This window comes from Oncorhynchus mykiss, chromosome 14, assembly GCF_013265735.2.
Source record: "Oncorhynchus mykiss isolate Arlee chromosome 14, USDA_OmykA_1.1, whole genome shotgun sequence".
Classification (NCBI taxonomy): domain Eukaryota; kingdom Metazoa; phylum Chordata; class Actinopteri; order Salmoniformes; family Salmonidae; genus Oncorhynchus; species Oncorhynchus mykiss.
In genome coordinates this window covers 10,367,501-10,392,774 of record NC_048578.1, presented here as the reverse complement: position 1 = coordinate 10,392,774, position 25,274 = coordinate 10,367,501, and the positions used below count along the sequence as shown (strand labels likewise).

General features: G+C 41.5%; 1 protein-coding gene across 5 annotated transcripts; it reads right to left on the bottom strand.

Moving 5' to 3' along the window:
* Positions 1-110: 110 nt before the first annotated feature.
* On the bottom strand, positions 111-17,608 carry LOC110488765 (ras-related protein Rab-6A). 5 transcript variants are annotated; one of them, XR_005035921.1, is made up of 9 exons: positions 17,151-17,588; positions 6,770-6,828; positions 6,463-6,516; positions 5,970-6,075; positions 4,625-4,736; positions 3,987-4,080; positions 3,548-3,641; positions 2,792-2,858; positions 111-1,875 (listed from the first exon to the last, which is right to left on the bottom strand). XR_005035921.1 is itself a non-coding variant. In XM_036942919.1 (8 exons), the coding sequence occupies exons 1-8, from the start codon at positions 17,227-17,229 to the stop codon at positions 1,811-1,813; spliced, it is 636 nt and encodes a 211-aa protein (XP_036798814.1). In that variant the 5' UTR covers positions 17,230-17,608; the 3' UTR covers positions 111-1,810. The 5 variants fall into 5 exon arrangements, 4 of the variants coding, with proteins under 4 accessions (XP_036798814.1, XP_036798813.1, XP_036798812.1 ...); XM_036942919.1 differs by lacking the exons at positions 3,987-4,080; positions 5,970-6,075 and adding an exon at positions 5,210-5,315 and having other exon boundaries at positions 17,151-17,608; XM_036942918.1 differs by lacking the exon at positions 3,987-4,080 and having other exon boundaries at positions 17,151-17,590.
* Between the last annotated feature and the right edge of the window lie 7,666 nt (positions 17,609-25,274).

Sequence of the window (25,274 nt, the reverse complement as noted above, 5' to 3'; positions counted from 1 at the left end):
AGTAGGAACAGTTTCAAATGACAATTTCGAAAATAACGTGCATGTAAATGTAGGCCTGTCCAAATGATCTAAATCAATCATATTCATAAAAGAAAGAAACTTGGAACACCTTTGGTGAAATCTCTTTATTTCATGTGATACCTTTCGGTGTTCTTTAATTCTCCTTTTTTATACAGCAGATATTACATTATTCACACAAACGTTGCTAAACACGACATATTTCAAATGGACAGACACTTCAGAATAGCACACAGTTCAGTTGAGTACTCAGTCAGTGAGGGATAATAGAACAGCTGTTAAGGTAAAGACGGTGGTTCGACGTAATTAAATACTCATCTACATTTTTTGTAAAAATGTAACAGCGAAAGCATTGGTGTGTGGTGGGACATTTATGGCTGTGTTTAGTTGGTGTGTGTGTGTGTGAGAGAGAACGTGTTAAAGGACAGGGGTGGAGCAACTCATTTTGGTTAAGTGTACAAGGCAATTTTACGGTTGCTTGTGTTTCAAAATAAATAAACACAAAACCAACGGTCGTAAACTGGCAATAGCGCTAAAGATGAACTTCACTGCACTTATTTTCACAGCAATGGTGTTAGGAAGCGTTAGCTGTATCTGCTCTACAGAACTACTGTCCATCTTTACAATGTTGGGTCTTGATTCAGTGCACAACGTTGGTGAACAAACAAGCAAGGCATCGTTTTTTCTTAACCATCTATGAAACCTGCATGATGAGCACGCCGTTCCTGCAATAGTGTGACGAAAACAAGACAACAATATACATCAATTGGAGGGTGAGTAGGCAGACATCGTATGGGCCCAATGCATGTTTCCATTTAGAGTGTAAAAAGCTTTGACACCTGCTCACTCCATAGGCTCACATATGAACTTTAAAACACCTCTTCTCCTCAGACACAAGATGTGTTTGCATGTGTGCAGCTATTTGATGTAAGTCGCTGTGACAGATTTATCGTTTCAAAGTGTATATCAATAGATTTAGGTTAGAATTTTCCACTACAATGAATTTGGGATCATGTCCCTTTTCTAAAAATGCAAATCCTTGTTTTCTTAATGATTGGCTATACATCCTTTCTGCAGCATCCTTTTTGGGAGACCTGCCAAAATAACAAAAAAAGTTGCCATTGAAATCATCAGTCGATTACTACAGTAATCCTAAATGAAGTTCTTTGGCTGTTCATGCCTTGAAAATGTCCTGATAATGTCCCTTATTCATGGTCCCATAAACCATTAGGCCTAAATTAATAGCTTTGATTTGAGCCAACAATGAGAGGAAATAATATTCATAGTTTAGAGGGGAATCTTTTTAGAACAAAATATATCAAATCCTTGTGAATCACTTTGTTTATCACGGAGCTAGAATACTCTAGTTGACCCACTCCAGACTCGTCATTGGAAATAAAAGCAAAGATCCAAGGGACTGAGACCGTATCCCTTTAATAGTCACTTAAATAATCTCAAACAATAATCACTTCACAACAACGCAATAACCCAAGAGCAATTAGCTATGTCAGTCTGCAATCCTATATAATGCCATGCAGTTGGATGAAAAGCTGAACATATTCAGCTTTCAACCTATTCTGTGTTTGACTTTTAACCTTTAATATAGTTTAATATCTGTTAAATACAGAGTAATAGCACATCCACACGGTTACTCTGAAAAGTCACTGAGTCGAAGGGGGGGGGGGGGGTTCGAGGTTCTCAGGTCGATGGCAGTGAGCCATGGGTGGGGAGAGTGGCCACTGAGAGACAAGCTGTTGGTGGAGAGGAGGAAGGTCAGGTGGGGGGGTGTTTACTAGCAGGAGCAGCTGCTCTCCGTCACTGCCATCTCTGGTGGCTTCTCCAGTTTGATATCGATCACTGAGAGAGATGGTTAAGGAATAATATAAAATATTATTCATATTTTTTTTAATGACATTCCACAAATTTAACCAAAATGAAATCCATATGCAATAGATAACCTGGTTCTCTGTTATAATGTTTCCATCCAACCTTTTTATGCAATTAAGTACAAAAATTGCACGACAGGCCTGATACAAACAGCAAATGTTTCTATAAAAAAAAAACTTTCCAAATGTCTACAAAACAAATTACGCTAGGCAAGGTGGGATCTATGTCAAATAAATTAGTGGCGGTAGAAACGCTTTTATGAGCAAATATTTATATAATGACCATCATATTGAAGTAAACTTGGAGTCATGTGACGATATGTTGTGTGGTCCTCCCACTACGAATCGGGAAAGCATGCAGTTTATTAGGCTACAGCTGAAATAAGTGATGATCTTCACAGGGTGGTGAAAGTGCAAGGTGATGACCTTGATGCTCTTTCCAATAAATATTGAGCATCTTATTCTGGTGACATGATCAAAGCTTGGCTGCCGTTTGACAAAAATAATCTTACTCTTTTATCCATAATAATGTCATCATACCTAAACTGAATCTGCCAGCTGTTGCCTACAGAGCACGTGCCAAGACCAGAGTGGGCACATTCACTATTTAACAACATTTTGTGTGACAAAACCATTTTTATGTGCACAACGTCATCACGCACAGCCTTTGATCAGCAACAAGTACATTTGATGGAAACATCTCTGGTGGGAAAACGTGTTTTAACGTGCGTCCTGTTTAATGCAGATGTTTTAACATGAGCATGAAATTCTGTTAATTGGATAGAAACTTAACTACTGAAGCATTTCTTGAGCGTTGATTTACATGTTGAGCTCAAACTTGCTCCAAACCATTCTGCCTTGGGGCTAACCCCCTTGTGAAAGGATACTGTCCTCTTTGCTCTTCTCTGGTGTGCTATCCATCCCAGGTAGGGCTGCAGCAACACGGCGAAACAGCTGAGGAACCACAAGAAAATAACCCGTGGATAAAAACAGCCCTACCACACAGCGCATCAATAACGTAAAGTTGGCCACATAACAGTGACGAACTACAGTACACCAAACATTAGGAGCACCTTCCTAATATTGAGTTGCGCCCCGCACCCCCCCCCAAATATTCAATATTTATATTTCCATTTAAAATAAACATACAACATATATTTGTACATAGGGCTACATGCATTGGACAAAACTGATATGGTTATTTATTACATATTAAAATCTTGGAAGATGTCTCAATAACACTAAAAACAATGCAAGAAAATGCCCCTACAGAATATTTAACATTTTCTTGTTAACTTGTCACAAGTTGCCATGTAATTGTTCATATTTTATGCCCATAAAATGTCCATGATTCCATGCCAAACAGTGAGAAGCAGACATTTTGTGAAACGATGCAAAATAAAAGAAAGACCCAACAACAACATGGAGCTAGACAGTGCAGTAAAACTGATGCTGAAGCGTTCTAAAGCAGTGACACATGACTTGAGCACTGAGGGGGGTCACAATGTAGAAAGGACTAGGTGGACAAGTCTTGAGGAGCCAGGTGAAGAGAGAGAGGAGGGAAAACTATAAGTTGTGAAAGAGGCAGCTGACACTAGGAGGGCAGACTGGGCTGGACTATCCTGAGTGAACAGAAGCTCTACCTGTTTGACATTGTAGCCAGTCTTTGCACTGGTTTCAATGAACATGACATTCAGTTCCTTAGCTCTCTGCTCGCCCTCTTCAGTGGTGATCTGTCTGCTCAGGCCACCGCCGAGAGGACGGAGAGATAGACAGACATGAAAGAGGACAGGCAGAGGGGGAAGGGAGAGATGGAGAGAGAGGAAAAAAAGAACTAGCTCAGAGATTACAGTTTTTGGTTAGAAAGAGGTAAGTTTGGTCCCATCTCTGAGGAACAAAGGGATAGGAGAGGAAGCAGCTTTGCTGAGAAGAGCAAACAGCTTGACACAAACCGTACAATCACTCGTTCCACATTAAACCTCTAATCCACCTGGTACATCACAAATTATGATTCCTAAGGCAGAGCATAATGAGCAGTTCTGGAGGCTGTTTGTACACCTGCTGGTGGTAGCTGACACCCACCTGTTTGACGTTATAGCCAGCCTTGGCACTGGTCTCTATGTACATCACATTGAGTTCACGAGCTTTCCTCTCTGCAGCCTCAACAGAAACTTGTCTGCCATGGTCCCAGGGGGAGGGACAGGAGGGGAGGGTGGTGGCAGTGGGTTGGGAGTGGACACCAAATCAAAGTGACATGGGGAGACACCGGGGAGAGGGAACAAAAAAATAAAAAAAATAAATACAACTTAAAATTTGACAAAAACAAAAAAGAAAAACTCCACCCCAAAATTATATTTTGGTATTTGTTTCATTAGTCAATTGTTGACATAGTCCAAAAAAGTTTTGCTTGTCAGCACTCAAGTTTCAAGATATGTCACTTTCAAAAAACAGAAATCATCCCTGTATGATGCATATTACAGGGATGATTTCTGTATTTTGAAAGTTACATATCAGAAATGGAGTAACTCCAGCATGGAGTTCAACAGATCAAAATCAGAAAACATATGAAAATGTATATACATTCACGGGACGAGGGAGGAACCAGGCTTTGACAAAGGCTTTACACATACAACGGTTGTCAAAATATGTCGACATTTAGTTCAGGGACCACATTACTGTTTACCACCACACCAACTACGCTCGCCACACACACAATGTACCTTTTATCAGCCAAGTCTGTTTTGTTTCCCACAAGCATGATAATAACATCACTTCCTCTCTCTGTTCTGACGTCATCAATCCACTTTGAGGTTTGCTGGAAGGAATTGAGATCTGAGGGGAAGAAAATTATCAACTTGGAACGCATACAAAATGAGCATGACCACTTTAAATATCGTGTGAGGTATGAACTCTGCAGTGAAATGGTTATTAATAAAGTTAGACACATTTGCAAATCAGAACAGTCGTTGCTCTTCATTGGAAGTACAGTTGATTTCAGTAGAGTAGCCAGGTGTTAGTAAGCAAAAGTAAACAGTAAGTTAAGTTTAAGCACAGAAAGGAATTAGTCCCCACGCCACTGTTAATACAAGGGAAAACTCCCTAATCCCCATGAAGTTGCATCATTAAAGTCCCTACATCATTAAAGTCCCTACATAGTTAACACTACTCATACACTGAAAGCTGTTGTGATTTGCTACTGTGTTATAGAAGAGGACAACCTCCTTCCCAATGTAATGTCCCAGTGGCCCACAACCCCTACAGTGATGAGGGCACAGCTCTAACTAGGCCAGGAGGCTCTGACTCACTGGTGATGTCATAAACCACCACAGCAATGGTGGAGTCGCGGATGTAGCTGGGAATGAGGCTACGGAAACGCTCCTGTCCAGCAGTGTCCCAGAGCTGAAGCCGGACCTGGGGATTGGGATGGAGGAGGAGGAGAAACGGGACAGACGGAAAGGGGAAAATGAAGAAGAGGATTGACATAAAAAGAGTTGCAAGAGAACAGCAAGGCAGCAGAGGTGAAAAATGATCATGCATCCTGGAATAGGAAACGCTTTCCCCATGCAGCTAGCAGATGACCTGTTCCCAATGTTGATCCTTTTTAGTGACCTATTACGGATGGCAAATGTTCCAAATCAATGCTTTTGGTGCAATTAAAAAGTCAACCAAACATTGCTGGTAACCTCTGCTAGCCTTCTCCCTATTCCTTAGAAAAGCCCCTTTTGGGACAACATTTCCACAACCACCACTGGATGTACTGAGCTTGAGAGTTCCATCATCCCCCTCTATAGGCCTATTTGCACCTATTGGGAAAAACGTAGAGGAAACATTGCACTAACAAAGTCATCTACAACATCTACTCACTTTAGAGTAGCATAGAATTTGCAGGGAAAGGAAGCCCTGAAGCGCCAATAACCTATTTCCTGATCTGGTTCCTCACTGACCACAAGCAAGTCTGGTTCAACTCATTGCTACAGTCCAGTGACGTTGCCAAGCTGTGGAAATACTGTTTGCCCTGTTCTCCCCTTCCATCCACTGAGAGAAGGGCAGGGACTTGATACCTACTTGCTATGTCATAAACCACCACAGCAGCGGCTGAGTCTCTGATGTAGCTGGGGATGAGGCTGCGGAACCGCTCCTGCCCGGCCGTATCCCACAGCTGGAGACGAATCTGTGGCCAACCGCGCAACAAACCGAGGAGCGGACACAGTTTGAAACCCAGCCATGGGGATGGAGGGGAGGGGTGGACAGAGGGGAAAAAAAAAAAACTTATAATGATGATGGAACTAAAAACAGAATCATGGCAGGAAAGAAAACTTGATTGGCTACATGAAAAATTATAATTAAACTGCAAATTATAGTTCCTCAACGTCCATACTAAACAAGCAGTCTAGTTGGGATGAGATAAAAAGCTGACTACCTAAGCCCATTTTTGACAGTGGCATGTAGAGGGATATACAATGTTTATGCATGGGCACAAACTCAAGGGACACGTGAAATGGTTTCAAATGAAAGGCTCCAAGTGATGCAATGACATAGAAACAAAAGTGGTACTTACCGTACGATCTTCCAGGTACATCGTTTTCGATAAAAAGTCTATGCCAATTGTAGCCTGCAAGACAAAAAAAAAATATTCTCAAACATCACATGACCATACTACATTCAACAAAAAGCAGAAAAGGGATGGCCTTGTGTCCTTATTCTTTTTCAGCTTTGTAGCAGATTTTATGCAAGCTACTATCAGGTTAGAAAAACAGAACATTTCCCCCAAGCAAAAGAACCAAAAGAGCTTAGAATAAATAGTATTACGCATTAGTTTACATGCAATAAATAACCAGTACTGTACTTGAGATGAGGTAATGTACCTGATAGGTATTGTCAAAGCTGTCATACATAAACCTGGTGATAAGTGATGTCTTCCCCACTGTAAAGACAGACATGCAGAGCAGAGAGCATTTAGTTTACATTTTGACATTTAGACAATTCCACAGTAACAGAATGATACAGAGACTGATTTTTCACATAAAAAATGTACATCAAACAAAAACCAATGATTGCAAAGTTAAATAAACCATACAACTACGCACAATGACGACTTATGACAATTTCCACAAACATTTTTACAAAAACATGTTTACTTAAAGAACAGCGCAGATGCAAAGTCTGCTAACAACAGCAATGTTCTTTGTAATGGTGCAGGCACACCAAGAAATCTGACTAGTTACTTAGCAAAGTAGGAGGCCGTTCCTTTTCTTGCTAGAACAAAAGACGCCCCTTGTGTGTACCGACGAACCAGCCGCTTCTACTTGTAGAATCGCAATGCTCGTCAGTGACCGAGAACTGGACTTTGAGCCAATCAGAGAGCACAAACCGATACGTGAAGCCAACAGAAGTATATAACAAAAATGCACTTTTCCCAGTGTAATCCACCACATGTCAGAATTGTTCTAACTAAAATAATAACGTTAGCATCGCAACACATAGGGCGTTCACTCACTGCTATAGAATGTAGGGGAAACGCATGTCAATTAGAGGGAACTACTAAATAAATGTCAAAACGTAATTCTCTTTGCACAAGGACTCTGAGTTAAAAAAAATATTGATTGGTCGAAACTTCAAAACGTGTATATGTGTGATCTGACTCAATGTAGCAGAATTAAATAGACAATCAATTATGTGGGTGCTAGATTGACACAGTTCAGTCTCCTTTGCTGGCTGCCAGTGTTGCCAACTCCTCAGTAAGAAAAGTAGCTATTGGCTGTCCTAAAAGTCGCCAGAAGACACTAAATGTCGTCATCTCCTAATTTACCATGTGCATGTAATTGTGATGGAGGAATAAACGTTGTGGGAGAGACAAAAAGTGAGTAAAAACCCTAAATATATGTTTAGAACTACAAACGAGCAAGCTGGGGCGCCTGGGTAGCCTAGTGGTTAGAGTGTTGGACTAGTAACCGGAAGGTTGCAAGTTCAAACCCCTGAGCTGACAAGGTACAAATCTGTAGTTCTGCCCCTGAACAGGCAGTTCCTAGGCCGTCATTGAAAATAAGAATTTGATCTTAACTCACTTGCCTAGTTAAATAAAGGTAAAATAAAAAAAGCTGCAGAGAGTGTCACACAGCGAATAAGACCCAAATATTTGAAGCCATACTCCTATAGACCCCATTGTTAATCCCAGAGGCATTGTCAGTAAGAAAAGTAGCTATTGGCTGTCCTAAAAGTCGCCAGAAGACACTAAATGTCGTCATCTCCTAATTTACCATGTGCATGTAATTGTGATGGAGGAATAAACGTTGTGGGAGAGACAAAAAGTGAGTCAGTCAATGCCTCTGGGATTAACAATGGGGTCTATAGGAGTATGGCTTCAAATATTTGGGTCTTATTCGCTGTGTGACACTCTCTGCAGCTTTGTTAATCCCAGAGGCATTGACTGACAATGACTGACAATGCCTCTGGGATTAACAATGGGGTCTATAAAGTGCTGAAGGAGGAGTATGGCTTCAAATATTTGGTTCTTATTCGCTGTGTGCCACTCTCTGCAGCTTTTCCAGGAGATTCTCTATCCCCAGGAGATTCTCTTTAAGACACTTCGAGGAAAGCCACAACACCAACTCATCAACTTCCATCTGTTGATACAATTGTCTGCTTGGTGTCACTAAAGTACCTTATCACAACCCCCAGGTACTTAGAAACACTTCCATCTGTGGACTCATTGAGGAGGAGGCTGAAACGCTGGTCACCCACATCTGCGACCAACTTTTTCAGAAAGTATGGTGCTAGAACACCATTAATCCTTTCTGTGCACTTTGTCCTGTGCATTTTGAAGAGGATAGCAGCAGTGGAGTCTGAGAAAGCAGCTCTACATGCTTCTCCAATGTGATCACATGCCAGCATGGAACAGTGTTCAGTGATAGCTAATGCCACTTTTTACCATAAATGGCAGCTTGTTTTGGGTGGAGCTGTTGTAAGGCTTTGCCTTTTGAGTATGTTTTTGAGTTGTCATGTGTTTTTTTACATCACTAAGTTTGGCGTAGAAATCAGCCTTACAATACAGGTAGTATGCCCGTGTATCACCTCCAATAAACAGCTTCAACCAGCCTTTGAATTCAGGGTTTGATTCCAACTCCTTTCTGTATTTGTGAGTGTACAGTTTAGACTGAGACATGATGAGCTAGCCAGCTAGAAGTTTAGCTTATGTCACAGAGGCACACACACAGTGGACAAGGTGAGTAAGTGACTGAGGCTGTGTGAGTCAAATGCAGTGATTTATTTTTGTGCAGTGATTTATTTTAGACAAAGAACATTTTACATTTACATCCCGCCCTGAATGTAAGCCAGGGCTGGATCGGCCAGTGGTGGCTTCCCGCATGCGCGATTCATTTGCAGTCTGGACAAGGAAGGGGTGAACATTTGCTCTGACTGCAGCGCGAGGACTGGCCTGCCTGTGAGTGCTTTGGGACAGGGGTGGGGCCCACGGCAGCAACAGCTGCTCATTGAGAAGAGTAAGAACTATAGTGCTTTCACGTCAGTCTCTCCAAAAGTCTCCAATAACACCAGAAAAAGTCGCAAGTAAATTTTTAGAAACTGTTTCACTCAAGGGGTCTGAATACTTGCTAAATATAGCGACAAAGTCGCTAAGTTGGCAACACTGCTGGCTGCTGAGTTTGATGCAGAGAAAGAGGTCAGTGAGTGTAGCAGAGGGGTGATTGTGTAGCACGTGAGCTAGTTGACAGGTGACTGCTAGGCTCTTAATTAATCCTTCCTCAAAAACCCATTGGAGAAGGTGGTCAGAGAGGAGGACCTTGTACCTTCTCCTCCACTAGTTGCAGAGATAGGATGTGAGTAATCAAGGAAAATATAATATAAATATAATATATATAATTTTTCAGTTTTTGATTTGTTAAAAAAGTTTGAAATATTCAATAAATGCCGTTCCACTTCATGATTGTGTCCCACTTGTTGTTGATTCTTCACAAAAAAATACAGTTTTATATCTTTATGTTTGAAGCCTGAAATGTGGCAAAAGGTCGCAAAGTTCAAGGGGGCCGAATACTTTCGCAAGGCACTGTATATAAGTGGTTATTGGGTATAGACATCCATCTTACTCCAAAACAAGACATGATTGAATAGTAAAATGAACAGTGTCAAATACAAATAAATCAGCAGAATGTCAAGGCTGGAACAGAAACCTGCACACCCAGTAGCTAGATCTCTAGCAGCAAGGTTGGCCATGCATGTTCTACGTCTATGTATTGTCAATTATAAACAGTATTTTATTTTTAGTCCTACAACCAATTCTAATGAGTAAACCAATAGCATATGTATAACCTATTGGAGACAAACCCTTCAGTCTCTCCAGCACTTGGGACTTTCATCAGCAAACAGGGTTTAGCAGCTTTCGCAGGTCTCTGTATCTGATGTTAGGAAATTATACCAGTGATTACATTTAACATTTCATTGCAATTGTGTTTTTCTATTGTCATAGTTCTCTCTTTGGGACTAGCTAAGCGAGGTAGTGAACACTTGTTTTTAGCAGATCACGCTAACGTTTGTGTCACAAATTAATATTAGATGGCTGTCTATTCTATTTATACATGTAGCTAACTAGCTGATGTTACCTAGAATAGATGGTTAACTTGATAAAAACGCACCAGTGTGCTACACATCCTGGCGCCGCCCCCACCTGCTGCTGCTAACGTTCCTATCCATGCAGGCAATGCAGCCCACTGGGATGCTTCTTTGGGAAATCAAGAAACTAATTTTCTAAACTAGATTTGATCCCGGCCGTAAGGACCATCCAACCCACAAATACTATGGTCAAAATGCTAATTTTAACCTTGAGAAAACTACACTAAGTTAGCTAGCTAGCCGTTTACAAGCGTGATGGAAGAGCTGTCGTTTACAAACACACCAGAAGTTCTTTGGGGTTCCAGTGTTTACTTCCGCTCCTCCTCAAAAAGCTGTTATAGGTATATAAACTATTCTGGGCCCTCAGAGTTTCACTCTGGACAGACAGTATTTGGCACAAGGGATAAGAAGTAATCAGGTATTTTATGTTGTTTCCACTGGATCAGAGCATAAAATGTTTCCCTTCCACGCCAAGGCTCAGCAGTTATCGAAAGAGGGAGAGCTGGAAAGATTTTTCAAAATGCATTGAGGAACTATTGTCATTCTCAATGGATGTAAAACCAAATCCAATTTTATTTGTCACATGCGCCGAATACAACAGGTGTTGACCTGACAGTGAAATGCTTAAAAATAAGAGTTACGAAAAGATGTACTAAATAAACGAAAGTAAAAAGAAAATAACAATAATGAGGCAATATACAGGGGGTACTAGTACCAAGTCAATGTGTGGGGGTACAGGTTAGTCGAGGTAATATGTACATGTAGATAGGGGTAAAGTGACTATGCATAGATAATAAACTGCGAGTAGCAGCAGCGTCCGGGTAGCCATTTGATTAACTGTTCAACAGTCTTATAGCTTATGGGGGTAGAAGCTGTTAAGGAGCCTTTTGGACCTAGACCTGGCGCTCTGGTACCGCTTGCCGTGCGGTAGCAGAGAACAGTCTATGACTAGGGTGGCTGGAGCCTTTGGCAACTTTTAGGGCCTTCCTCTGACAATGCCTGGTATAGAGGTCCTGGATGGCAGGAAGCTTGGCACCAGTGATGTGCTGAGCCGTACACACTACCTTCTGTAGCGCCTCGCAGTCAGAAAACAGACTTTGTTGACTTGCTGTTTGAGGTGAAGAAAAAATTACTTTGAGAAGCTCCATAGCTTTAGTGGTAGTGAGTTAAGATGATCAGAAATACTTGCAGACATCCTCAAATGGGCATATTTGCACATAGAAGTTGCCCTAGGCTACCTGGTCTATGCGTAATCAGGTGCACAGCCTTACACAACATTGACAGGAGCTCTCCAAACAAAATACAATGAAAAAATGAAAAAAAACTTGAATTAAATAAAACTTGTTTCTCAGTGTAGCATAGGTTGAGCCTTGCAAACAACTTGTCCACTCCGACAATGAGAACAATAAGACTAATAATATATTGAATGCATTAACAGAAATTACTGTAAATTATTTCTAATCTGCAATGTTTGTTTGATGGGGACTAATGGTAAATGTACTACAGGTGATATGTAATAGGGTATTGATAAACACTCAAAGGGCAAACAATTTACACAATGAAGTTATGAAACAATGAATGCGCGCCAATCCACAGGAGGGAGTGTCATCTGGAGAGCCACACTCCCATTCTTCTTAGACTGTCCACTGAGACAGGTGCAAATGAGACAGGTGTCTCATAAGGCATGACATATATATTTGCGACCGCTAAACTAAAGCAATCGACTAAATGGGGTCAGCCCTACTTCGCACTCATCCTAAATCACCTACCGTTATTCATTGGATTATTCTCTACAATATAACCTTAATATGCTTGTACTTAACAATATTGATCAACTAGTTTGAGGTGACCGATTCAAGTTTAGACCACGCAGCTCTTGGTTGTATCTCTTCCATTGTCGGTGTTGGGAGGCATTTCCATGCTTTGGACCAATCAAAATCAACTTCATACCCTTGTCATTTTCATCTCCAGATTCTTGGCTTTCATTGGTGATCAATCTAAATTGAGAGGCCATATCAATGGCGATTTAAAGGGAAATATTCCAAAATACACCATGAAAACTGCAACAGATTGCTTTCAGGGAGGGTAGACATTGACATTCAGTCTGTTAGCTTTATAAATATATACACTTAAGAAAAATATAAAACACAACATGTAGAGTGTTGTTCCCCAGTTTCATGAGCTAAAATAAAATATCCCAGAAATTTTCCATACACACAAAAAGCTTATTTCTCAAAAAATGTAGTGCACAAAATTTGTTAACATCCCTGTTAGTGAGCATTTTACCTTTGCCAAGATAACCCATTCACCTGACAGGTTTGTCATATCAAGAAGCTGATTAAACAGTATGATCCTTACACAGGTACACATTGTGCTGGGGACAATTAAAGGCCACTCTAAAATGGGCAGTTTTTTCACACAACGCCTCAAGTTTTGAGGGAGTGCGCAAATGGCATGCTGAGTGCAGGAATGTCCTACCAGAGCTGTTGCTAGTGAATTTTAATGTTAATTTCTCTACCATAAGCCGCCTCCAACGTTGTTTTAGAGAATTTGGCAGTACGTCCAACCAGCCTCACAACCACAGACCACGTGAATGGTGTCGTATGGACGAGCGGTTTGCTGATGTCAACATTGTGAACAGAGTACCCCATAGAGGTGGTGGGGTTATGGAATGGGCAGGCATAAGCTACGGACAACCAACACAATTGCATTTTATCAATGGCAATTTGAATGGACAGAGATACCAAGGCCCATTGTCGTACCATTCACCCGCCGCCATCGCCTCATGTTTCAGCGTGATAATGCATGGCCCCATGTCGCAAGGATTTGTACACAATTCCTGGAAGATGAAAATGTACCAGTTCTTCCATGGCCTGCATACTCAGACATGTCACCCTTTGGGCATGTTTGGGATGCTCTGGATCGACATGTATGACAGCGTGTTCCGGTTCCCAATATCCAACAACTTCGCACCGCCATTGAACAGGAGTGGGACAATATTCCACAAGCCACAATCAAATATATGCAAAGGTGATGTGTCACACTGCATGAGGCAAATGGTGGTCACACCAGATACTGACCGGTTTTCTGATCCATGCCCCTGCTTTTTTTTTTTTAAGTATCTGTGACAGATGCATATCTGTATTCCCAGAAATGTGAAATCTATAGATTAGGGCCTAATTAATTTATATAAACTGTAACTCAGTAAAATCTTTGAAATTGTTGCATTTTGCATTTATATTTTAGTTCAGTATATATGCCCAATTTTGTTTTGTAGTCTGCGGATTTCATTTAGAAAAAGCCCATGTTATCACACTAACCTGCAGCCACTAGCTAGCTTATCAGATGATGTTGGAAGTTAGCTCCGTTCTGCTCGCGGAGCGTGACAGTTTTACTGAGCACTTATTTTTGACCATGGCCGCGATGACAATCTATTCATGCTAATCATGCTACATTATCAGAGTAAATCATCTGTAACATCTGAACCGTATATGGTAAAGACATGGGTATGGGCTATTGTTTTTCTGATGTAATTCTCTATTGAATAAACATTTTTATAAACCTTGAATGAAAGAGTACAACAGTGGTCACCAACCTAGTCGATCAACAAACATTTCAGTAGAAAAGCCAACGATAAAGCCTTGAATACATTTTTTTTTAAAAGCATGCGTCTTCCACTGTTGGCGCTAGGTGCACTTGATTCAGAAGCCCTGTGCGCCAGGTCGGGAGTGTTCCCATTTTTAACCTTTTAATTTGTCTGAAGGGATAAACTGACTACTCGGGGGACTGGGAGAGCTAAATTAAGTGCACCTACTGCGCTGGCCAATCGGATGGCTCAAATCACAATGCCTAAAGCATCCACGACCCCACAGCAAAGTTTCATACTAGCCTATGTGAGATTTCATTAATTTTTAAAACCATGACCATTGAGAGACTGTCAAAGAATACAGCAAACACATTTAAAAAACACATTTAAAAAACACACATTTAAAAAACGGCTCCCTACTTCCACTACAACCAGCACTGCATCTGCAATTAATTAGTAGCCAAGTGTATCGGTAGGCCTGCATTTTATTATTAGCAGCTCGTCATGTTTATTTTAATATCAAGGATTATTTCACTTACTCTGGTCATAGAAACAACATGGATTTGTGCATGAGGCAGAAATAATGCAATGCTACTCGAGTGTCACCATTAGGTGGAAGACTTCCCTCTCTCTGGTCAGTCTTATCAGAGGGAGGGAGAGAGCAGGGACCGTGAGAGGCAGACCCTCTGCTGCTGCTTTTTTTCCCCCTCTCTCGACTGACCAGATGCAGGTACCATCAGTCCAGGAAAATAAAAAAAGCGAATTATTTGCAAATGATTTTTATTTATGCAGAGTTGTGCCTCGGAAGTGATACAACTGATCAAATGTTTTTATGAAAGCTCGAGTTATGAAATATAATACGGTCTCAGAAGAACAACATTAGCAGGCCAAGCATAGCAAATAGTAAAAAATATTCACTAATGTTGGGATGTGTTTTATAAGCAGACTCCAGCTCCAGACTGTGCGTTGTCAGGGAATTACCACACACCTCAGTGGTTGAAGTGACTTGAAATATCACTTAACACAAACCTCATTCCTACAGAACTGTCTTTATTTAGGTTACTGTTGCATAGTCTTACATTTTTTTACTCATATTTTTAAAATACGAGCAGTAGATCCTAAACTGATCTTGAATCAGAAAAGGTTGACAACTGCCCTAAAACAAAGCAACCCATCTACTCAGACTCTTGCCAGCTAACAGGCAGCTGCTTCATTCAAAAACAAATCCATTTTTATTTAATTATAATGTTTCTAGTTACTAACCAGATGGCTACAACTAGATGACTGGAGTATCAACAATGGCTTACTACAAATTCTAGTTAACCAAATAGCAATAACATTAGCACAGCTGGCTAGTTAACTTACATTAGCTACAGCAGGCACAAGCCAAACAAACTACTGCCACTATGTGGCCTGGAGTATTTCAACAAAACGGAGGTAAAACCGCAGCTTTTTTAAACCCAGAGGCGCAACATCGCGAGATTTACGGGAACGCTTACGAACCAGATCAGGCCGGGGTTAGAGAAGTCAAATTCCTCGAAATCTAAAGGCACAACCTAGATTTGAGCCAATGTCTTAAGTAGTTGAACATGTCATTACTCCAATCTCGTGGAAATTACAAATGTTCGTCAAAAACAATACATCGAAGGAGCGTCTTTAATTTGACGTCCTGCACAAGAGCATTTAGGCGCGAGACGACCTTAGACCCGATGACCTATTTCTGCGCAGCTAGCCAGTGTCGCCATGACATCTACAAGTGTCATCGAGATGTATATTAGAGAAGCAGTTGCTGCCTATCTTTGGTAAAAAACTGTTCAATGTGAACAACAAAAAGTTAACTGCCGACACTCTGGGCAGAGGTTCTAAGTACCTAACGTTATCGGCAGTCAGAGGTCTCTGCGCCTGACCCTTAATTTTCAGTGGAAAGTGCTAAGGCGTCATTCTGCATACAGACGTATGGTTTGTTTAATTTACAATCATTGTTATTTGTTTAGCATACAATAAAGTGAAATATCTGAGTCTCTGCATTATTCTGTACCATAGAATTGTCAATTGCTAAATTATGCAGTTACCATAGAATTGTCAATTTGCTAAATTATGCATGAGCATCTGTGGAACTGCAATTTGTGGAGGAATAGTAAACGTAGCCTATGCAGAGTGGCTTTATTATGAACATTTAGCTATTAAACAATTGAATATACTGACAGTGACCATGCGTTAAGCGGTCATATTGTTTATTTGTATGATAACATAATCTAAAAACGAATCGATAGACTACTGAACCCACGGCGCTGAGCTGGCAAGGGTGGAGCCACGAATGAAGGAAACAGCTAGCAAGCTAAAATGGACTGGAAAAATCAACACAGTTTTGAGTCTCTGCAAATCTAAATGAAGATTTATCTGCGGAAATAATATGCCTCATGTCTTGTTTGTAAGCGGCCAGTACGTTTCCACCCAAGCTAACGCTTTACTAGGCTCCCCTCTGCTGACAGACGTGGCTTAGCAATGTTAACGTTAGCTAGCTAACAGTACCTAACTGTTAAAGTTAGCTATATGACTCCACACAAGCTGAAGTTACAGTAGCTGGCAAGTAAACATAAAACATTCATGTAACTAGTTGGCTAAATAAGTCTAACTTCCCAGCAGAAGTGTAACTTCAACAAACGTTAGTGAATGACACCGACAATTCAGTAACGTTCTAGTAGTGTAGCTAGACAACTTAGTTACAGGGTATGCATGACTTGGCTAGCTAGCTAAATACGTAGGCATCTTCTTGGGCAACATCTCAAGCAACACATTTTCCTGATTAAATTGGAAAGCTAGCAAGTTCCCTTTACGTGTTATAGTCATTGGCTAAATTATACCTACTAGCTAGCTAACCTAACGAGGCATCGTCTGAGTTGTTTAAAGCCTCATCGTTCTGCCTCGGCCTGACTAGCTACCGTACTGTTAGGCTAATGCCAGCTGGCAGTACTCACCAAAACGCCCCAAAACAAATAACCACATAACATGCCCGAAATTACTCCTCCACTTACCACTTTGCTCGCCTAAGAATACGAGCTTAAATTTCCGCAGGGGGTTGCCAAACTCTCCGCCGCCGGTCGTGGTTGACATCTTTATCAAAAGATAAACAGCTAGCTATATGGCTTGTTTTCTATGTTGTCTCGATAGGAAAGAGTCGCAGGGTAGTAAAGCCAGAGACCGTAGAGAAAGCGAGACACCCACTCTTCTTCGATGGAGTTTAGCCAATGTTCTTCTTCGTGTGAATTTCCGGAAGACTAGACGCTGTGCTGTTTAATGCTGCTTTTCGCAAGTCGGATTGCGGCTTGCACATTCTGGTAAAAAAAATGTTTTTTAAATTACACCACCAACTAGCCCTGCACCTTACCTATACACTATCCCCAAAATCCACCACCCCATCCCACTACTTTGCCCTAAACAATTCTACACCAAGCTGTTGGCCAGGGAGGATGGGACGCCCTCCCTCAAAACTCCCTGTAGATCTTCTGTACTAAAATCTCTCACACCCAACTATTTCTCTGCTGCTGCAACTACCTTACCTATCTGTGACTTCCACTCCGTCAATGCAGTGCAGTTGGCCACCATGGCTATAAACACAAGAAATCCAACCTTACTGAAACTCGTCCTCTCAATCTGTCTCTTCAGGCCTACTCACGGGGGGCTCCCAGTCAAAACCCTTATTCTTCAGTTATCCTCTACTCTCCTTACTGCCTCAGCAATATGAAACATTTTTCCCCACTCAAACTATGGCAATCTCAACCTGCCTTTTTTGTAAAGGGCACTTCAGATCCCCATGTCACCTAAAACATTGTAGCAGGTTCGGAACAAATGCCCTCACCAAATAACGAATATGTGACCAACTACCTCAAGTCGGTCTTATGTATCAAAATGTGAAATTGTTTTTACATTGGATAAAAGTAGAGACTCAGAGCTACAAAAAAATGGTATATCATACACTGTAGTTGAGGAACAATGGGAAAGTAATTCTGCTTTGAAAGTTGATAAACTTGTAATCCCACTTCTGAGAAAATAGCACTTGAATGTTTTGGTACACATACTGGAGAGCGCTTTGTCTTCACCTATTCAACTTCTGGCGAAGTGGAGTCTTTTGTTACTCACGCCTCTTGGAGGGAATGCAACATCCTGCTATACTCAACTCCCCGTAGAGTGAAAGAGGTATGTGATTGTAGGTGTGGGTAAGGATGACAGAGCCAGAATATTACAGTTTACTGGGCATTTATTTCCTTAACACAGTAATTGTGGGGGGAAAGGGCTGGACAAAACCAAAGCAAAGAAAGTAAAAAGTCAGAGTCCTCTCTCCTAGCTTACCTGCCTCCCCACCTAACCTTAACGCCACCTGACGCGCTAACCAAAATACAAGGTTGGTCCGCCCAGGTCTTACCTAGTGTGCATAGACAGAGTACATACTACGGGTATATGTATGCCCGCAGGCCTCTTGCCTAAGCACTCCCAAAGTGCCTTCCTCTTCCCCCCTGGGAACAAATGAAACAGAATAATACAAACGTAAAACGAACAAGTTCAATAATGAAAAACACAGAGTCCTATTGGCACACACATACCTCAGAAGTAGCAGCAACAAAACTGTCTCTGCGCAACAACAAACACAAGACATCCAAGAAGCTCTCTTTTCTAAGAAAGGAACACTGGCTTTTATCCAGCTGCAGAAGGAGTTTGTAATTGTCGACAACTGTATCCCCTAACGAGAGGGCGGGATCAGAGCGCCAATCTGCAATGGGGCCGACCAATCAGCTGCTTGGGGGAATCCAGGAAGCCATATCCTGAAATACACACATACATATACACAAACCCACAACACAGAAACTGGGGAACGTAACACTTTTGTTTAGCAAGATAGACAATGAACCATAATTCCAACCCATAGCTACAGTACAAACGGATTGTCATAGCTAGCCACCTTGCATGAAATGCTGGATTATAAATCTGCAGGTAGCTAAAGCTAACCAACTAGGTTCAACATTAGCTAGCTAGCTAACAGGCTATAACTAGAAATGCAAATGGCTTTCTGACATGCTAATAACATTACTACACAGATCATACATGTCATGTTAGCTAGTGAGCCAGCAAGCTAACATTCACTAGCTAGCTAACAGTAAACTTTAACTTGAAATTAAAATGACTTTCTGACCAAATTAGAAGTATATAATATCAGAAAACGTAGCTTGACTCTTACCCATATACATGGATGAATGATTCACAGCAGCGTGTCTTTTCCATTTGGTTTGTAGCTAGCTACAGCTTGTTTGGTCCATTGTTGTGTCAAGTCACTGCGTTTCACAATGACCGTGTGCAGGAAGTAGTCCATCACAATTTTTTTACCACTGATCTTTGCTGATAGCACCTGCTAAATTCAGGGAAGCAATTATGTTGAGAGCAGAAGCAACACTTTTGCAGCTCTCCATGGCTAACGTTACATCTTTCCTTGCTGTAGCAAGGATTATCTACACATACTGACCAGCTCATGTCATAGACAGAAACGTGCTACATGGCAGACCAATCCGAAATCATCTCTCAGCATGTCCAGCCCATCCATTATCTCAGCCTATCATGGTTAGCGGGGATGGTTCCTGTCTTTGTCCGTGGCTCAACCAACTAGCCTTGTAATTTAACAATTTTATTTGTATTTACAGATGGCATACACATTTTATTAAGGCACATGAAATAAAGTGAATAAGTTCAAATGCCTCTCCTGGGAAGTAGTGACATGTGACATATGCCTAGCTTCTTGAAACGGGTCACAGATACCCAAGCCTGACCTTATAGAGGTAGAACTTCATATCAAAGCTCAACAAGACAGACAGGGTAACATCCATTTCACCATTTCCACCAGGTCTGCGTCTCACCAAACGGTGTGTGCCACAAACACCAGAAATATGCTCTCTCATCTTATCCACCTCTACACTTAACGCCACTGATCACGCCTTTGAGCGGTGCCCAGCTCCGGAGAGCAAGGCATGACACAGGCCAAGCCCGAGACGTGTGACATGAAGCGGCTGCTGCCTCTGGGTGGAGGATACACAAAAAAATCGAAACAATTCCTCTTCGCAAAACTTTGGCGGATGTAACAGTTCCCAGTTATTCCTTTACCAAACTTGAAACAACATATTGGTCAGCCAAAATGCATGGATCCACTTTTTCCAAAAACCTCATTCCTACCTATTCAAAATCATCTCTGGTAGAATTCTCAGGGAGAACATTGGAAATCTCTACCACCACACCTGTCGCCACAGGTAATGTAGGTCTTCATCCTGGTTAGGCTCAATTTCAGAGTAATCATTACTGCCGCCTGACTCCATCTCATGATTCTCAAGACAGCCATCAGACCGATGGGATCCAACATCCTCAAGATGCTCAAGCGATAAAGTAGATTTATAAGTAATTTTACTTGGCTTGTATTCAGGAGACGTAGGTCTGTAGTTAGCGCCATTGTTACGCCTTCGTGTCATCGCAGTTCCCTCTTCCTTTCCAGATCGGCATCTAATGTTATTGGTGAATTACAACCACCTTCTTCAGCAGCCATTGTTATTTTTGCATTAAAACCTTCTTCTTCTTATTATGTGGATTTTGCATGGCGGTTGGCAACCAACTTTAAAGTCCATTACCGCCACCAACTGGACTGGAGTGTGAACCAGAGACAGGGAATGTCAAAATCCTACCCATTATTCTCATCTCCCTAAGAAATTAAATACATAATTAAATACTACATCCCCTGAAGATTTTCTCAGCAGTTCATTTTAGCTCGGTTCAATGTCGGTTCCCACATTGCTTCCACTGTCTCCATCTCCTCCTGACAATGATCACATCTCCCAGTCTGATTTCCTACCAATTTCAATGTACTGTTGAGCCTTGTGTGTCCATGTCTCAGCCTTGTGATTACACTTTTCTCCCTTCTCTCTCGACCTGAGGACCTCCTTGCCCCCACTTTTCCTACAGTATTCAGTTGTCTTCCCTTTCCCTCCTTGTTCCACAACTCTTGCCATTTGTTTTTAACCACTGTTATTATCAACCCCTTGGCTTCTGCTTTACTGATTGACAATTACATTTCAACATTAGGATGTTTGAGAGCCTGCTTGGCGATAACATCCACCTCCTCATTACCCTCTACTCCCACATGAGCTAATACCCAGAGGAAAATCACAAATTCCCCTATCTGTCTCACCCTATGCAAGCACAGCAAAATCTCAGGCAATACATCTTGTCTGCTCCGAGACACAAATTAATTTAAGGAGTCAGAGAAGAAGAGTACCCTGTCTGGCCTCACCTCCTTCAATCACTCTGCAGCCAAGAATGTGGCCAGGTACTCCATTGTGTAAACAGATAGAGTAAATTATACGTTGCTTTTTTTGTCCCTGCCACCTTAAACTCAGGAACACTAAACGCGGCACCTGTCCTCCCTGTTTTAGGGTCTTTAGATCCATCTGTGAATATATTCAAGAAAGCATTGTACTGTGTTCTTAATGTTCACTTGCAATATTAACTGGATGTACTTCTTCTTCACCAGCTCTTACCGTCTCAACCAACCCTAGGTCTATCATTGTCTGAGGGAGCAACCAAGGTGGTGTAGCAAGAAGAACCACAGAGGGGCTGAACTCCTTCCCAAACAGCCCTATTTCTCTCGTCCTGCCATTACCTATCCACCCAAAACTTTTTCAGGATTCAGATTTCGTTCATGTTCCCAGCACTCTAGGAGCTCCTTTTTTGTTGGATGTGTAACCCTATGTCTTTGAAGATTTACCCAATATGTCATGTTAGTTGTTGTCTTCTCAACTTTAACGGCTTCTCTCCTAACTTTATCTGCAGCGCTGCCACCGGGGAGGTCCTGACAGCTCCACAACATATTCGTGGGGCTTGAACCTGGATTAAATCTACTGTAGCTTTTTTCAAAGATGTCTGAGCTGCTCATCCATATGCTACACTTTCATAGTCCAGTGATGACCTTTACAGCACCATATATAGAATTTTAAACTCCACTCTATCTGCCCCCACTCACACCATTCCTGAAAGGCAACGCATCACATTCAATATTTCTTTCCTTTGACAACTACTCTGTTAATATGCTCCGCCCATGTCATTCGAGTGTCAAACCAGACCCCCAGGAACCTGAAAACTCCCACCCTCTCCAGATTCCTTCTATACATCTTCAGGCATATTTCCTTGCCAACCTTCCTCCTAGTAAAAAACACAGTCTGTGTTTTCTCAATGGAGAACTTGAAGCCCCACACGAGGGACCACTGCTCCACTTCACTGATCGCTTCTTGAACTCTCCCAGCTGTATGGGGAATATTTATTATTCTCTTTCACAGCGCCCCATCATCCGCAAACAATAACCTTCCAATATGTGTTCTCACATGGGAGAATACATTGTCAATCATAATGGAGAACAACAAAGAACTAATGACACTTCCCCGGGGGGTACCATTATCTACCTCACAACATTCTGACATGGAGCTCCCCACGCTTACTTGTATTAATCGCCCCAAAATAAAATCCTCTTCCTCCTACCCCCATGATATTCAGTTCGATAAGTAAGCCTTCTTCCATATAGTATCAAATGCCTTCTCTATAGTGGAGAAAATGTCTACCACCACCTCCTTATTTCCCTGTGCCTTCCATATGACTGACTCAAGGCACCGTACAGGGTTCATTGTTCCCCTGCCTTTCCTGAACCCGCTTTGATCTGGTGACATTAGGCCTCTGCTCTCCAGGAAGTAAGTCAGCCTTTATGTTATCATTCTTTTCATAAGTTTACATACATGAGATGTCAGTGCTATCAGCCTATAGCCTGATGGAAGGATTAGAAGGGAATTTCCCTGGTTTCCATATTGGCACCACTACAGCCTGCTTCAAACTGTCAGGCAGTTTCCCTTCCTCCCACACCTTATTGTAAAAGCCCAATACAACCTGTGAGGATGGAACCCCTTCTCTCAAAACCCCTTAAAAGCACTAACATCTCTCACACCCAAAAACATACCTGCTGGTGCTACTATCAAATTCATCTTCTGAGATTTCCGTTCTTCCTGTTTCAGCATATGACACATTCTGCTCTGCTCAAACCCTGGCAACCTCAACCTGTCTCTGTTGCACCGGGCAGGTCTGATCCCCCAGCAACATGGACATCCCCACAATTATCACACAGCTTTTTCCAACAAAACTACACACTCCTTTGTCCCATGCCCTCCTGCACACTTCTAACATCTCAGAATCTCCCACCTACACACTTCTGCAACCTGACCATGCACTTGACACCTAGAACACCATAGTGGATGGGCTTGGAATAAAAATCTCTCACTGGATAACTGACATACTTTACATGACTTTATCAGGCAAAAACTCTGCATCAAATTTTAAAAAGACAGACAGGGTTTCCTAAGTCTCGTGCTCGCCACCGGTCTGCTTCGCACCAAACAGCAAGATCATCTTCAGTTGAGAAACAGCAAGATCATCTTCAGTTGATACACCTCGAAACTCAACTCCACTCCAGTTATCAGTCCTTTCAGTGGCGCTCTGCTCCGGAGAGGAAAGCGAGACAGATTTCGACCCAAGGCATGTGACGCGGACAGACAGAAAATCAACACCAGTCCACTTCTGGATAGTTTGACTGCGTTAACAGTACCTGGCTCCACATATGTGTCGGCCAAAAGATCCCATTTGTCCAAGAATCTTATACCCACTGAGGCATTATCCTGCTCATTGGGGTGCAGCTCGGAAGTCTTCATCACACCTGAAAACGCTGGTATCTTCATGCTCACTTTCGTCTGGTTCGATTTCTGAGCTTTCCCTAACCGATTCCATCTCAAGATTTCTAGGAAATGGAGCATGTAACCATCACTCCCGTAGCTGATTCATACGTGAAATTAGTATTTTACCCCAGTTCAAACCTCAGATAGTATCTTTCTTACATACGGTATACCCCACACATTCAAAGTGTGCTTTTAGAAAAAGTACATTTTGCCATTATTGGGAACCACCACAGTGACAAAGCCATTTGTTAATTGAAAGTAGCAAAAAGGTACCTCTGACATAGATCACTTAAACTGGTACAACACTTCTACTCTAGGGTGGCCAAAAATAACTAACTGAAAACCATGGCCCAACTAAACCACGCCTCCAGTATAATTTCCCAGTGTGCCTTGCCTTTTCGAGTGAATTGTAGAGTTACCACCCATGACTGTATTTGTTAGTGACAGAGACATGGTTGTTGAATTCATAAATGTTCAGTCCTGTGGCCTTCACCAAGTGAGTTCCTAGGTGTAAATTATCATTAAAATGAAACTCTTTATGACAATACATTAAACATCTCAGAAGGCCTTATTTTGAGGCCTAATTTTACCCTAATAAAGTGGCCTGAACCTCATGATTTACAGGCCACACCATGGCCTGCAAGTGGTGTTGCAAAATTCCAGTAACTTTTCCCAAATTCCTGGAAATCCTGGTTGAAGGATTCTGGATTTCCTCATTTTCCAAACAGGCTTTCTGGAACACCTGGGAAAGTTACGTGAATTTTTAACTTTACCTGCAAAACACATTATGCTGGTTTATTCAACTTTACCTGCAAAACACATTATGCTGGTTTATCCAACTTTACCTGCAAAACACATTATTCTGGTTTATTCAACTTTACCTGCAAAACACATTATTCTGGTTTATTCAACTTTACCTGCAAAACACATTATGCTGGTTTATCCAACTTTACCTGCAAAACACATTATGCTGGTTTATTCAACTTTACCTGCAAAACACATTATGCTGGTTTATCCAACTTTACCTGCAAAACACATTATTCTGGTTTATTCAACTTTACCTGCAAAACACATTATTCTGGTTTATTCAACTTTACCTGCAAAACACATTATGCTGGTTTATCCAACTTTACCTGCAAAACACATTATTCTGGTTTATTCAACTTTACCTGCAAAACACATTATGCTGGTTTATCCAACTTTACCTGCAAAACACATTATTCTGGTTTATCCAACTTTACCTGCAAAACACATTATTCTGGTTTATCCAACTTTACCTGCAAAACACATTATTCTGGTTTATCCAACTTTACCTGCAAAACACATTATTCTGGTTTATTCAACTTTACCTGCAAAACA